Source organism: Miniopterus schreibersii (genome assembly GCF_964146895.1).
Source record: "Miniopterus schreibersii genome assembly, chromosome: 2".
Taxonomy (NCBI): Eukaryota; Metazoa; Chordata; class Mammalia; order Chiroptera; family Miniopteridae; genus Miniopterus; species Miniopterus schreibersii.
The window spans coordinates 175,068,253-175,084,060 of NC_138102.1; the positions used below are offsets into that span (position 1 = coordinate 175,068,253).

At 45.9% G+C, this 15,808-nt stretch overlaps 1 protein-coding gene across 2 annotated transcripts in view; it reads left to right on the top strand.

Annotated features, from left to right (window-relative positions):
• The first annotated feature begins 10,260 nt into the window (after positions 1 to 10,260).
• The window catches only part of TXNRD1 (thioredoxin reductase 1), a 97,954-nt gene continuing 92,406 nt past the window's right edge, over positions 10,261 to 15,808 (top strand). The window contains exon 1 of one of the 2 annotated variants that reach the window (XM_081125474.1): positions 10,261 to 10,384. In XM_081125474.1, the coding sequence (XP_080981600.1) occupies positions 10,294 to 10,384 (91 nt within the window). In that variant the 5' untranslated portion in view covers positions 10,261 to 10,293. The remainder of the gene's footprint in view (positions 10,385 to 15,808) is intronic. The other variant, XM_081125477.1, reaches the window with a different exon arrangement.

Here is a 15,808-nt window from a genome sequence, read left to right on the forward strand (position 1 = left end):
ATATTTACAGTAAAGGCATATTTTGTGCCAGACACTGGGCTACCGTAGAGGATGCTACACTTGTTCCCCCTGGCAGTAATGGTGGCAGTCGGACAGTTTTTGATTCCCAAAGAAACCTAATGGACCTAAAATGACAATGTTGCAGGAAAGGCTAAAATATAGCAAGAGCATTAAAGTAAGAACATGCACAGGAGGAGCCAAAGTCTGCATCAGACTTTGAGTGTGCAGAGGCCAGCTGTGGGCACCAATTGTCCCCTTTCTGCACAGCTGAACAGACATACTTCTGCATTTAGATCAGGAACCACCACCATGTGCACCGACCACCTCGGAGTCACGTGCAGCGTAGGCCAGGCTTCTTCCACCCTGCGGGTCACATAGGATATTCTTGCTATGTGACCCCCAAAGGTAGAACCCCCAGGGGGTCTCACTGAGACAAGGTACAAACCATCAATCTCACAGTCAACAAACAGTGTTGACCAGCTGAAACAAACCGCCCTGAAACTTGTCTTGGGTCCATGATTACAAAGCAACACTATTAGTGAGAATGTTTCCTATCTTGGCCAAGGTCCAGCGCCGAGCAGGTTCATCTCTCAGTTCAGTCACCCATTGCAGGCCAATTCCAGGCCCATAGGCGCTAACCCCTGAGCCCCTCCAAACCATTCACTGCTCTGCATCTAGTGAGTTTTTTAAAAAATAAAACAAAGTTTAGTGTGAAAAAAACAAAAAATAATAAGTCTCGGTGAGGATGTGAAGAAATCCTTGTGCACTGTTGATGAGAAGGTAAAATGGCGCAACCTCTGTGGAATACAGTATGAAAGCTCCTCAAAAAATTTAAAACAATTACCTTATGATCAGCAATGCCACTGCTGGTGTATATCCCAAAGAACTGGAAGCAGTGTTCAAGAGATGTTTGCTCACTCACGTTCACGGCAGCACTATTCACAATAGGCAAGAGGTGGGAGCGACCCGAATGTCCATTGACAAATAAATGGATAAACAAAATATGCTATATACATAAAAGGGAATATCATTCAGCTTTAAAAAGAGAGGAAATAGAGCAATAGAGAACTAAAACACAGACCTTCCTCTAGATTTTTCTGTGAGCCTATACATTCCTTTTTTTAACTTAATCAAGTTTTTTCAGGCACTTGCATCCAAAAGATTCCTGACTAACACAGAACCGTGAGTGCATTGCAACCCTGTGAGGTAAGTTTTTCTTGTTTTATTTTTAATTGAGGTGAAATTTATAAACAGTGAAACATACAGATCAATACAGTTGTCCAATTCAATTGGCCTATGAGGTAATGTTTTACTTAGGACGTTTTGAGTTGCAGAAAACAGAAACCTATTTAAAATGGCTTAAGGGGAAAATGGAGTGGAGGAAATTATGATAACAATAGAGACACAGCTCATGGAACTTGAGGTCTCTGCTGCTGCCTAACAAGCCACCACCAACTCAGCAGCTTATAGCAATACCCGTTTATTTATTTAGTTTTAAAAATATGTTTTTATTTATTTTAGAGAGCGAGAAAGGGAGGGGAGAGAGAGAAGCATTGATCAGGTGCATGGGGATCGAACCCGCACCCCAGGTATATGCCCTGACCAGGAATCAAACCAGCAACCTTTCGGTGCATGGGATGGCGCTCAACCAACTGAGTCACACTGGCCAGGCCTACAACAACCGTTTATTATCTCCCAGCAAAAGACTAAAAATCTAGGTATCAGCCAGGCTGAGTTCCCATCTGGAAGCTCTGTGGAAAAACCTGCTTCCCGGCTCATTCATGCTGTTTGCAAATTCAGGTCCTTGCTGCTGTAGGTCTGAGGTCCCCATTCCTTTCCGCTCTGTGACTTCTGGAGGTCACCTACAGTTTCTCGCCATGTGGCCTCATAGGCAGTTCACAGCAACAGTTCTCAGGGGGAAGGGGAGTGGTTTTGCCTCCCAGGGAACATTTGGCAATGTCTAGAGTGATTTCGGGTTGTTATAATTGGGGGCCAGGGATGCTGCTAAGCATCCTACAATGCATAGACCAGGCTCCGCAACAAAGAGTTCCCTAGGCTGGAACGTCAGTGGTGCCAGGGTTGAGAAAGCTTGAGATACACCAACAAAGGAGATGCTTAAGGAAGATCAGAGCGCTCTTACCAGAAGAGGGGGGCCTAGAAACTGACAAAACCCACAGATTCCATTGCACGTACAGTGCCTGGCCCAGGCTAGGCTCTCTATAATTTTTACCTCCTTTCTTTTTGCTCTTTCCTTGGCTTTTTTCTTTCTCCTCCCGACTCCAACGTTTTAACACACATGTTAGAAACAAGCCTTCCTCTACCTGGTCCGCGAAGACGAGTTACCATGACCTGTCCCTAACTAAAGCCCTCTGGGAGCTCCACGTCCCCGTGATGCCTCGGCCCCTGAGGGGTCGCCTTCTTTCCCCGACTCCAAGCCAAGCTCACCGGCCACTCCGCACACATCACAGACGCAAGGAGGCGTGTGACAGTCAACGGGCGGTGTGTCTGGTGGATGTGCACCCATCAGCTCCACTCCCCCGGGGGCCATCACATCACAGACAGGCCTTGTTGGCCCACCTTCCCCCCCAGGTATCAGCAGGAATGCCAAGCGCACGCCACAGAGGCCCCCTTCCTTTCCTTCTCCTGTTTCCGCTCCTCTCACTGTGACTTCACACGGGCTACTATTTTTGTGAATTTCTTCCTCCAGTTTTTTTTAAAATATGGGTTGGCCCTGCCAGGCGTGGCTCAACGGTTCAGCATGGACCTAGGATCCAGGCGATCGAGGTTCGATTCCCGGTCAGGGCACATGCCCGGGCTGCTGGCTCGATCCTCAATGACTCTCTCATCATCGGTGTTTCTATCTCTCTCTCCCTCTGCTGCCCTCTCTCTGAAATCAACAAAGATGTATAAAAAATTTAAAAAAAAAAGAATTAAAAAAAATTAAAAAAATAAAATAAAATATGGTTTGCATTCATATGGTTCACAATTCAGAAGTGGTGTAGCGGAGCGTAGACGCAGTAAAAGTCATCCCGCCTCTGTCTCCGGTTCCCTAATGCCTCCGCAGAGGCACCCGCTGTCGCGGATTTGGGCCAAAATCCTTATGGAGGTAACTATTTACCAGCAAGCACAAATACACATTCTTCCCTTTTCTTCTTCTTCTTCTCTTTTTTTAAATGGCAGTATACCACGCACATGGCTTTGTGCCTTACTCTGGCTTATTTAACAATTGGTTGGTGATGTGGCTTTTAGGAAGTAATTAAGATTCAATGAGGTCGTAGAAGGAGGGCCCTGATATGATAGGGTCTGTGGATTTGTGAGAAGAGGAAGTGAGAGGTCTCTCTTTCTCTCCTTGCACATGGAGGAAAGGCCACATGTTAGAAATAAGGCAAGACGGTGGCCATCTGCGAGCCAAAAAGAGGCCTCTCACCAGAACCAGCCATGCTCACACCCTGAGCTCAGGCTTCCGGCCTCCAGAGCTGAGAAAATGAATTTCTGCTGGTGAAGCCACCCAGTCTGTGGGATTGTTTTGTGGCAGGCCTAGCAGACTAATCACACTCACTACAACCTCTTCTAAGTGTCTTACAGGTAGTAACTTCTCTACTCCTCATGAACAGCCCAGGACGTCAGTACTGCTACAGAGATACTAAGAAACTCACCCAAATCAGCGCAGTCAACCTGGGCTGGCTCAGGATCGGAATCAAGGGGGGCTGGCGCCAGGCCGGGCTTACCACTTCCTGAGCACTGACGGCAGGCATTTATCTTATTGGGTCCCTAAAACTCTAGGGCTAGGGTATGATAATTAGTCCCATTCTCCAGCTGAGGAAACTGAGGTTCAGAGATGTTAAGAAATCGGCCAAGGTGACCTAGAAAGGGTGAGGCTGGCTTCAAACAAGTTAACACCAGAGCCACTCTCTTAAACACAAAGTAAATTCCATAGGAAATTTTTGCATTCTGTCTTCTCTCTGTGGCCACCACAGAGAAACTGATGTAATTCTAAGAAATTTCCGTGCTACATTTAACTTTAGAACAATGCACTCAACTATTACCCATAAACTCTTTTGCAACATATTTTATAGTCCTAGTATTTCTACAGATAGTTTTTATTGGAAAAATAATGCAAGCTGGGATCAGATCCTTTCAAATGACCCAGCAGATGGTGAAATAATATCACAGAAAAAAGAGTAGCCTCATCCTCAATTTCACAATGTTGAATGTTTGCTCAAATGTCACCTTCTCAATGAGGCCTGCTCTAACAATCTACTTAAAATTGTACCCCTTTATCACTCCCACATCCCGTAATTACTCTCAGACCTCCTTAATCCTGTTCAGTTCTTTTCACATATAGCTCTTACCACTGTCTAACTTATTGTATGTTTTATCTGTTTATTTTTATGGGTTGTTTTATTTACTATGTTCCTTGCTAGAATTTGTTTCTCGTGGGCAGGGACATTTTTTAAAAAATTATTTCCCCCCCTGCTGTGTCCTCTAGCACCGGTAGGCCTGGCACTGAATAGTTGCTCAGTAAATATTTCTTGAATATTTTTTTTCAAGGACTTGTTTTATCGTAAGTTAAAAATTTCAGCCCAAAACAAAGCTTTGAGGAAATGGAGGCAAAAAATTACTTATTTTCCTTTGGAAAATTTTTTGAATAAATAATACATTGCAATGGTTCGAAGTTCAAAAGTAATATAAGGTTGGAGAGTGAAAAATTGACTCTCTACCCTGCTTCCCCTACCATCTTATTGTTTTCCTCCTTGGAGATAACTAATGTTACCAGTTTCTTCTGTAAATATACATATATATTCCATCTTTTTTTACACAAATATTATGCCATATTCATATGCACACAGTGTAATACAGCTGGATTTTTTTTTATATTCAACAATATAAGACAATTAAGAAGGAATTGTGCCCTGACTGGTGTGGCCCAGTTGACTGGAATGTTGTCCCTTGCACCAAAAGGTGGTGGGTTCAATTCCTGGTCAGGGCACATACCCAAGTTGGACCTCTCCATTGGTGTGCTTGAGTGATCTCATAACATGGCAATTGATGTTCCCCAGAGCAAGCCAAGGCATCTGAGAGAGAAGCCACATTGTCATTTAGGATCGAGCCATGGATGACACACAGTCTTCACTTATGCAACATCCTCTTGGTTGGAAGTGAGTCACTGAGTTCAGCTCACACTCAGGGACAGGGATATTGGGCTCTACCTTTGGAAGGGACTAGTGTTAAAGAATTTTTAGACATATTTTAAAGCCTCTCTAGCATTTGAACTGCTGTAGGAACAAATTCTAATAAAAATGACTTAATTTTTCTAAGCTTCTGTTTACTCAAACGACATGACCACAGTGATGGGGTATGTGACTCGCCTGGTCTGGGTTCCTCCACCAGAAAGAAGGATTCTGTTTCCAAAAGGAAGAGGGAGGGGATGCTGGGTGATCACACATGTCCAGACGTCCAGGGCACACATCATTTTCATTTCGGTGTCACCATGGGCATACTCCAGCAGAGTCGGCCCTTTCCTCTCGCCCTTTGACTCCCGAATTCGCCCCGACCAGGGCTGGGGATGGAACCTGCAGCCCAGGCAACCCAGGTATGTTCCCCTGAGTGGGAATCAGACCTGTGACCCTTCGGTGCGTGGGCCACTGCTCTAACCACTGAGCATGCAGGCCAGGGCTCTTTTTTAACATATAGAATGTAGTTGCAAGAGCATCTTTCCATGGGACACCTGGATCCAGAAGCTCAGAACTGAAAGTTCTGTTCCCAAACGGGTTGGCCTTTAATCCTTGATATTTATTCAGGTGAATCTGATCCCTGCCCCCAATCCCCATTAGTTGACTGATTTGCAGCATCACCGACACTAGTTTTTCCCACCTTAAAGCTGTGCCCTCATTTTAAATGTGAAGATTCTTTCTGGAAGGATCCACAGAAAGCTAACTGTAGTTGCCTCTGGGCAGGGGGATTTGGGGCTTGGGGTGAGGTGGGAGAGAGCCTTATTTTTTTAGTGTAAACTCTTTTGTATTTTTTTTTTGGGGGGGGAATAATTTTGTGTTGTGCATGTTTTACTCTAAAAATAAAAACACTATTCTTGAAGCAAGAATAAGTACTAACCATGTGTTCAGCCAACTGTGAGTCACTGGGGAAAATAAAGGTTAAAATGGCAGAGGAAACAGTTCTTGAATCAGAAGACAAAGCTAGCCCTAAGAAAACTACAAACTAGATGGAACTGCTTTAGAGGAACAGTGTGTGTGATCTGTCACCAACGTGAGAGCCCAATAAAATTGGGAGCCAATTCTAGTTTGGCCACTTTTTTTGCAGAGGAACCTATTTAACAGCTTTAATTCTGTTTCCTCATTTGCAACATGGGGATACTAATGCCCATCTGTTATTACTAATGCAAGAGTATTTGGAGTTTTCCTCAGGGAACCTTGAAGAACACAGCTCCCAAGGGCAGGCAGAAACTGTCCATTAGCTGAGCATGTACTGTATCCCAAGTATTTAACCTTCATAGCTATCCTGCTATGTAGATATTAAAATAGTTCTCGTTCTATAGAGAAGGTGGAGGCTCAGAGAAGTTCAGTATCTTGCTCAAAATCACACAGCTAATGAGTGCCAGAATCGGGATTCGAATTCAGGTCTGTCTGATGACAGAGCTTGGTTCTCTGTCCTACTCACCTGGGATTTCAGTCGCCAGGATGGGCAGTGTGGAACTTTTTGAGGCAGGAGGCAATCCTGACTGGAGGCATCAGGAGATGCATCTCCCAACCACCTACCTACCTGTCACAGGCAGTTTTCATGTCTACCTTTCCATCCACAGCAAAACCAGCATTCATTTTCTTTTTAACTTGCCTGACATACTTAGTTCATTGTGTTGGATGAATAGACCATAGAGTTCTACAAATAGGTGACCCAGTGTTATAATCACCTTTAAAATGCAACATGGAGTTTGTGTGTGACTTAAGCAGAAGGTTCTAATAATAGAGAACTTAGAATTAGGGAAATTGCTTTAAAATCTAACTCCCACGGCAAATTCAAACAACCAGAAAACTAACAAAACTAGAATGTTTTTCATTGGATAGTTGATGATTGATGCTATGCTTTTCAATGTATAATTGGTGATTGATGTTATGTGATCGGTTGATCATGTTAGTTCCTTTTAGGCACTGAGCCAGGTGCTGGGGACACAAAGGTGAATTAAACACAGACCTGCCTTTGTAAGTGGGGAAAATGGTGTCAAAGGGTAGGTTGGGAGACTTGGCTGCTCGGCTCCTCCCAGCCTCCCAGCCACCTCCAGTCTTTGAGGTGAACAGCATTTTCTCAAGTTTACAGTGAAGCTGTGCTTTTCCTCCCATCTCTGCCCCTTGAAGCCCCTGTCAGAGACCTTCTGGAGCTGTGCCCAGGGGCACCGACAGTGCAGCCCGAATGCAATGATTACAGAAGCTTTTGAACCAGCGAGCCCAGCCCTGAAAGATGAGTTGAGGTAAGTCAGCCAAAGAAGGGTGGTGAGCCAGCTTCCTAATCTCAGGGCCCCAAGGTGACCTGGCTTCACTGTGCACTTGGCTCTGGGGAGCGCAGGGAGAGATGCAGATTACTAAAGGGCCTCCTCCTACGGAGTGTTGAGGACTTGGCCTCCGTTCTTCCAAATCCCTGTGCATTTCAGCGATGGGCGAAGTTTTGTTTAATTCTCTGAAGTCCCAGCTCTTAGCACAGTGAGGTTGGCTTGTAGCTGGTGTCAAATGTATGTGCTGCAAGGAGGCAGGTTTGGGGGAGCCACGAGGGGCAAAGATGTCACAGGCCTCTCTGACTGCCACACAGGGGCAGGATGTGAAGGGAACAAGACTGAAGGTGGAGAAGAGACTAGCGCCTACTGCCATAATTGGGGGGGAGGGGGGGCTTGAGTATCAGGCTATGTGATCCTAGGCAATTAACCCACCAAGGGTCAGGATTTTCATCTGTAAAATAGGAATAATAATAATAATAATAGTCCTTACCACATAGGGCTCTTGTGCAGATAACAGGAAAATTTGTGAATAAAATACTCAGCAGGATGCCTGGCTTATCCTAAGTGCCTCAAAAACTGTTGGCCTATGACAGCATGACTCAGGTAAGCACCTGACTCTCAGCTACCTTTGCCTAGGTATTAAAAACAATGGAAAAGCCATCATTTTACTTAAATGTGTGTTTTAAATAGAGAAAAAGAAAAGACAACCCCAATTGGAATTTTGCTGACAAAATAGTAATTTAGCATAAGTTGAATAGCATGTTCTTTAAAAATTCTCTGAAACAATCCTTCCAACTGAACAAAGAAAATGCAGACCTGGCTCGCAGAGGGGGGGGGGGGGGCTTTTCTTGGCCTTTAAAAGGTCCTGGCTTAGTTAGATCAGTTACTATGATAAACTGCAAACACCTGGGTGAAGGTTGTTATTCAGATTCACTTTGGCTTTGAGTGGTGTCCACTTTTAAAAGACTTTGGTTCAGTTTTTGTTTTCTGTATTTAAGCAAATAAACACCCAGTGTTTTCCAAGAGCATTTGACTCTGGTTTGCTCCCAAGAAAAGCAGGAAATAAGCTTGCCCACAAACCCAGATAAAAACAAAGGGCCTGCACCACTGCTACACATCTGGTGACCAGACAAGTTCAGTAAATCTCAGCTGGGATGGGAGTTCCTCAAGAGCAGGAAACTTGTGTTAGACACCCAGTAACCCTAGAACAAAGCCGGATCTGGGCTGGATGCTTAACATATGTTAATTAATTGAAAGAAGGAAAACCGAAGCACTGCATTGGTGCAGAGCAGTGACCCCCACCTGATGTGGCACAATGTGGTTTTGGTTTTAAAAAATCACTCTCAGGTTCATTACCACTGGGAGTACAGATGGGGAGGAGGACCATTCTGGAAAAGCCATTTGGCAGTGTGCAAGGAGAGCCTTAAAGCTCTAGACACAACACAGTGATGCTCACTGAAACCTTATTCACGGTAATTTAAAATAAGAAACAAACTAAATGCCTAACAAGGAAGACCAGGTAAGCCTAGTACAGTAGTTCTACTGGAAGGACTATTATATTAATAGTTTTTAAAGATAATGTTTCCTCACTTTTTCATTCCTTTCCTTCAATATTGAATTTCTACAGTTGTCCCAGGCACTGTTCTAGACTTTGGGGATACATCAAAGGAGGGGAGGGAAGCAAAGGTGCTATTCTGGTGGAGTTCACATTCTGGGAGGAGGGGTGTGGGAGCAGGAGACGGAGAATACAGGGCAAGTTGGAAGGCTGTCAGTGCTATATAAAACCAAAGAGAAAGTTAAGAGGTAGGCTGAGGTGAGGTGGGGTGAGCAAGCTTCTGTTTAAAATAGAATGGCCTGTGTAAGTCTCATTCATTGGCAAAGCCTGAGGCCAGGGTGGAAGCCAGGCAGTTGTCCGGGTGGAAAGTGCCAGTAGTCCACCCTTCCCAACCCCTGCCCCCATCCAAAAGTAGAGCATTCCTACGAAAACTTTTGTAAGCAATTACCATTCATTGATAAGGAAAACATTTCTGAGCATTCCTAGATACGCCCTTCCCCCAATAACCTGAACTAATACTAACATAATAGCAAAAGCAGGAATGCACACAATAAATGGAGACAAAGCACAGATGCTCACAAGCAGTTCGAAGCTGTGGCGGCTGGAGGCTGAGGTGCTGCTGTGGCCCCAGGAGAGGAGCGTGGGGCTCGGGGTGCGCACCGTCTCTGTAACGCTCGCTGTAAAACAGACGCCGAACATTATTTTTTCCTAGGAGTGAAACCCTCTTTGGATTTCTTTCAGTTAGTGAAAACATGCACTAAGGTGGATCTTTGGTAAAAGCGAAGTGGCTTTCCATGAACTTTCCAAAAGCGGGGATACCTGTGTTCAATGAAAAGCGAGGTGTAAACTGCATGGAGGGGGGGAGAACTGGGAAAAATAGTAAACACAGCAACAGGAGTTTGCAGGATAAGATTCTGGATGAAGCTTTTTGTTTTCTTTCCACTACGCATTTTCTTATTTATCTTTAGTGAGCGTGTTTTAATGTTTAAAAAAAAACCAACATCAGCTTGAAAGAAGTCTCAGAGCCCGCCCGCGGCCCCGCCCACCCCGCGGCCCCGCCCCCTCCCCACCGCCCGCGGCCCCGCCCACCATCCGCGGCCCCGCCTCCACCGCCCGCGGCCCCGCCCCCACCGCCCGCGGCCCCCGCCCCCTCCCCCACCGCCCGCGGCCAGCAGGGGGCGCGCGGCCCCTGCTCCGAGAGCCTCGGCCCGGGAGTCCTCACGGGGCGTCGCGCCACATGGGCTGCGCGAAGAGCAAGGCGGGGTCGGTGGCCGCGCAGCCTGAGCGGGTGGCCAAAGGCCAGCGGGGCCGCGCCAGCGGGCCGCCAGGTACGACCGAGGGAAGGCGCGGTGCTAGGCCGCGGGGCCGGGGCGGGCTCGGCGCCCTCCGACGGCCGCCGCTGACCCCCCGGAGCCCTCGGCCTTGCCGCCCCGTAGCCGTCGTCGGGGCCCGACGTGCGCCGACCTGGAGGGTCCCGAAACGGGCGAGGCCTGCCCTGGGGATGCCCTGGGACCCCTCGGTTTACCCGGAGGAACGAGGCCCCGGGGGTCTGAGCGGCAGGCGGTGGGGGACCGCGTGGCCGCCGGGGAGGACGCTGGGGACCCCACGGGCTGGGCGACCCTGTTGCAAGCGCCGGTCCAGAAGAGATAGAGGGGGGAAGGGACCCCACCTCTGAGGCCGCGCGGGAGCTGCCTTCCCCGCTCAGACAGCCAGGACCCTGAGCCGGGGTGACGGAGCCCCAGGTCAGAGGAGCCCGCGCGCCGAAGGGAATCTGAGGCCTGCTGGACCCGAGAGTCGGACCGGGGGTGCTGGGTGGGCCGGGGGCCCCCTTTTCCTCCACACCCCCAGCCCGGATGTCATCAGGCAGACCCCGTCTCCCACCCCTTGGATCTTAGGCACGTTTCCCACACCACCTCCTCCCCTCCCCCACTTCATCCTTTCAGTGAATCTTTGGAAGGAGAAAAGGCCTTGTTTTCTCCGCTTCGCAGATAATGGTAGTAATGGCTCCTAACAGTTGCTGCACACTGTTTGAAGCCCTTTACATGGATGACCTTTCATCTTACCAACAACACGAGGTGTGTCATAACCCCCATTTTACAGATGGAGAAACTGAGGCACAAAGAGGTTATGAAACTTGCCCAAAGTCTCTCAGTCAGTCAGTGGGATACGAGCTGAGGCAGTTCGACTCCAAAGCCCAGATCATAACCCTTAAACTGCCCTCCTCACCCCCAAGGTTTTGTAAGTACGAAAGTGAAACCCAGAAAAGTAACTTGCCGGATTGGTGGGGTTGTTAAGCACTGTAGGTAGGACCTGCCTTCCCGAGGCTGGTAAGTCAGTCCCAAGGCAGCATGTGGGGAAGGGCTAAGACGGATGGTATCAACGGCCAAGTGGCAGGGCAGTGCCCTGGGAGTTAGGCTTTGGCAGGGTATCCGCAGGGCAAGCAGACACCCTTGCTGGGGAGCAGCTGATGAAGCCGTCCTGGAGAGTCGGGGTTCTGTCCTGCTGGAGTTAAGGACTTGAGTTGGGGAAAGGGGAGAATGGAGGAGAAGTTTGGATGGGGCAGTTCCTGCTCTAGGTCAGACAGCTAACTTGTGGCCGTCACCTACGTTTCTTCTGTGAAACAAAACCACAGGCCTAAAAGGGCATCACTCGTGCCGCAAGCCCACGATACTGTCGGTGGTGAAATGGCACCAGGTGTCAGACCCGTGGAGTCAGACTGGACGTGGGTTCAGCAACCTCAGTACTTGAATTCTGGTCAAGACTCAAACTGTAAGAGAAAATTTATTTAGAGAGTCACAGAGGTAGAATAAGTGAACAGTAGAAGAAACGGGCTCTGGAAACAAGTTACAGAGGCAAAAAGAAAGGCCCTTGGAGCTTAGGAGAAAGAGAGAGGCAAGGAATACACTCCTGGGGGGAAGGGAGCACACTGGGTCCTCCAGCTTGAGGGCATTTATCTGGAGGTCTGAGGGGAGGATCCCAGTAGAATATTCATCAGCTTTCCAAGCATGTCCTCTCCTGGTCATGGTCTCTACTGATTGGTCGGTGCCAGGGTAGGGGTCATTAGTCAGTGCAGCTGGTCCTGATGTCAGCCATGGCATCACTTGTCTGCTTTTGCTGCTTTTCTGGGCATGGACCTGAAATACAACTGAGGCCTAGACGTATTTGATGTGGGTCAGACCTCATTGTCCTGGGGGTTTAACTCTTAAGGGCTATTCTCTGGCTCCTTTGTTTGTTCCCCCTCTAAGGCGGAAAACGCATGACTAGCAATATGCCAGGGGAGGAAAGGTTAGGGGAGGGTCTGAGCCTCATGACCAGTGATATGAGAGATCATGGGGTCTAAACCTCAGGACCAGCGATATGCTAGGGGAAGAAAGGTTACCCTGGGAGCGAGTTCTTTGTTTTGCCTGTTGCTAGGCACCCGGGGCTTTCCGCCCTGGTGACCTTCTGTACCTGGTCTATTGTCCTTGCTCTGCTCCTGTCTGTCTAACTGCCTACCACAATATCAAACCTGATTTAATACCTGATCTAATTGCAGTTTCAGCCTCTTCCAATCTGGAATTTTCTAGCCCAGCACCAGTGAGGTAATCTGTCATGTGGGCCAGGTCCTAAGTAAAGAGGCAATCTGCATGATAAAAACTTTATCTCATTTATTCCCCCTCCCCCCAAAGAAAATTTGTCCTGGCCTAGAAACAGTTCTTTCTTGTCTTTCCTAATAATTCTTTTGCCCCACCCTGCTTCCTATAAAACCTTCCAGATAAGACTCTCTGCCTTTCCCTAAGGGAAGGTAACCTTGCCCTGAAATAATCCACTCTTTTAACTTCATAGTCCCACCCTCCTGCCTATAAAACTCTTCCCTTAAAAAAAAAAAATGTTTTGCCCAGCCGGGCGTGGCTCAGTGATTGAGCATTGACCTAGGATCCAGGCGATTGGGGTTCGATTCATCGGTCAGGGCACATGCCCAGGTTGCGGACTCGATCAATGACTTTCTCATCATTGATGTTTCTATCTCTCTCTCCCTCTCCTTTCCTCTCTCTGAAATCAATAAAGATATATTAAAAAAATAAAATAAAATTGCCCATTTAAAAAAAAAAATGTTTTTATTGATTTCAGGGACTGGAAGGGAGAGGGAGAAAGAGATAGAAACATCAATGATGAGAGAGTCATTGGTTGCACCCCCTCCTGGGCATCATGTCCTGACCCAGAATGGCACTGTGACCTCCTGGTTCATAGGCCAAGCTCAACCACTGAGCCATGCCGCAGGGTGAAAACCCTTCCATTTTGTACAACTCCTTGGAACGACCTTCTAGTTGCTAGATGGGATGCTGCCTGAGTCATAAGTTACTTAATTAAAGCCAATTAGATCTTCAAATTTCCCCATTTGAATTTTGTCTTTTAACACTTCTTATCTTACCAGTGGAGTTTGAGTTGATGCACCCCAAATTTGCCTTTTATGTACCATCTTCAGGATTTTTTCAATATCCATGTACTACCATATATTTACTATATTTACTATATTTATTTACATCCACCTTTTAAAATACTTTTAATTTTTAATTTAAAAAAATTTTAAGTTACAGTTTACATTCAATATTATTTTGTATTAGCTTCAGTTGTACAGCCTAGTGGTCAGCCAATCATATACTTTACAAAATGTTCCTCCTGATATTTCTAGTACCCACTGGTGCCATACATAGTTATTTTAATGGAAGTATGCTGTATATACAGAAAAATGCAATTATAATACAGCTTACTAAATTTTTACAAATTGAACATCCCCATACAGCCAGAACCCAGCTAAAGAAACATTTCCAGTACCCCAGAAACCCCCCTCATGCCTCTTCCTCCTTCCTCCGGTACCAAGGGCCACCACTACTATGATTTTTAATAGCATAGAAGTTTCACCTGCTCTACATTTACATTTTGAAATTTTAGCATTGTTATAATGCATAAGTCTATGAATACACTGCTTTGTTCTAGACATTTTCCTCTACACATACATATATGGATCCTATTGAAATTTAAAATGTTCTTTCATGCGTCACCTATGAACATTCCAGAACCTATCTTCCTTGCGTACCACTAATGATCTGCACAACAAATTTAGTGAATGCTGGACCCCATGAGCTCTAAGTTTCCTCCCAATGTAAAATTATGTGGCTAGGTTTCAAGAAACTTTCTTAAATGAGCAGCCAGAATCTAAAGTGAGGTTTGTCACCATCTGGCCCAGGTTGTAATGATGAAGGTCTTGAATGAATGACTCTTCAACCAAGCATTTATTATTTATTAGGCACTGGAGATTCAGGAGCAAACAAGGCATGAACATACAGTCTAGAAGAGAGGAATGAGAGAGGAATGACACGGAAGATGTAGTGTCAATGTAAGCATAGAAATGGATGGGTACAAGGTAGGAAGACCGGTGGAAGGAGTTCACTTCTCGGTGCTTAGAGTTCGATTTGTATTTCTGCCATGACACACAGTCCATTCTATTTTCATTGGCTTGTAAACATTTCTTTTCCTTGCTGGATTTTTGAGGATCAGGAATGTGCCTTGTTCATTATTGATCTCCCACAGCCCTAGGCACGCTGCCTAACAGATAGTTGAGACTCAATAAATGTATCTGTATGGTCCGTGTGGCAAAGGGCAATTTCTTATAGGTGAGGAATTTTCCAAAAGCTGATGTTATTAATGATGACCAGCTTCTCCAGTGAGGCGAGAGACAGTGTTTCTCAAAGTGTGGTCCTAAGATCATAGGCAAGAGATTTAATTACATAAGGAGTGGGGATATGTAGGTTAAAAGCTCATTCTCCTGGTCTCCTCCCGACTTACTAAATCAGTTTTAGGGTATTGCGCCAGGAATCGCCACTTTTGGTGCCTCAGGTGATTCTGTTGCAACGAAGGTCTGAGAATTCAGCAGTTAGGGTGTTTGGGTCAGAGTCAAACCACCTTTTCCTGGGCAGAGGCGCCTGTCCTCAGCAGGGGGTAAGGCTTGGGTGGAGGTGGCCACTGCAGTGATGTCATTGAGGCTGTTGAGGTGAGTCAGGTGTAATAAAAAGAAATTGAAATCAGAAGTTAATATTACAAGATTTACTAGATGATTCATGAGAAAACTTGCCTTTAGCCCCTATAAGCCAGATAATTTAAATAAAAGTCTCTGCCCATTATTTAGATCTCCATACTTGAAGGTTCACTTTTTTGGTATTTAAAGTTCTTAAATTATTTAGTCTTAAAAATAACTTTCTTTACTTTTTTTAAATCCTCGCCTGAGGAATATATTTTTATTGATCTTAGAGAGAGAGAGGAAGAGAGCGAGAGAAACATTGATGGGTTGCCTCCCTGGGATTGAACCTGCAACATTTTTAGTGTATGGATGGTGCTCCAACCAACTGTGCCACCTGGCTAGGGCCTAATTAGTCTTTTTAAAAAGGTATATTTTGGTTTTACAGTTAGATTAAGTCTGTGAAAGGGGATTAATCTGTATGCCTTTTTCAAAACCTTCATAGAACGTCATTGAGTATTTCATGAATGTTTCTTATATCCTGGTTTTTAGCTATGAGTTTTCCTTTGCCGGTAGAAACTAGTCTACATATATAAATCACTATGACAAATCACTATTTGATGTTAAGAACAAACTATTTGTTACCTATTAGGTTAAGCTAGCTAATGTCAACCTTTTTTATCTCATGGCACACATAAACTAGTTACTAAAATTCTGCAGCACAGCAAAAAAATATATTTTTTGCTGATCTGACCAA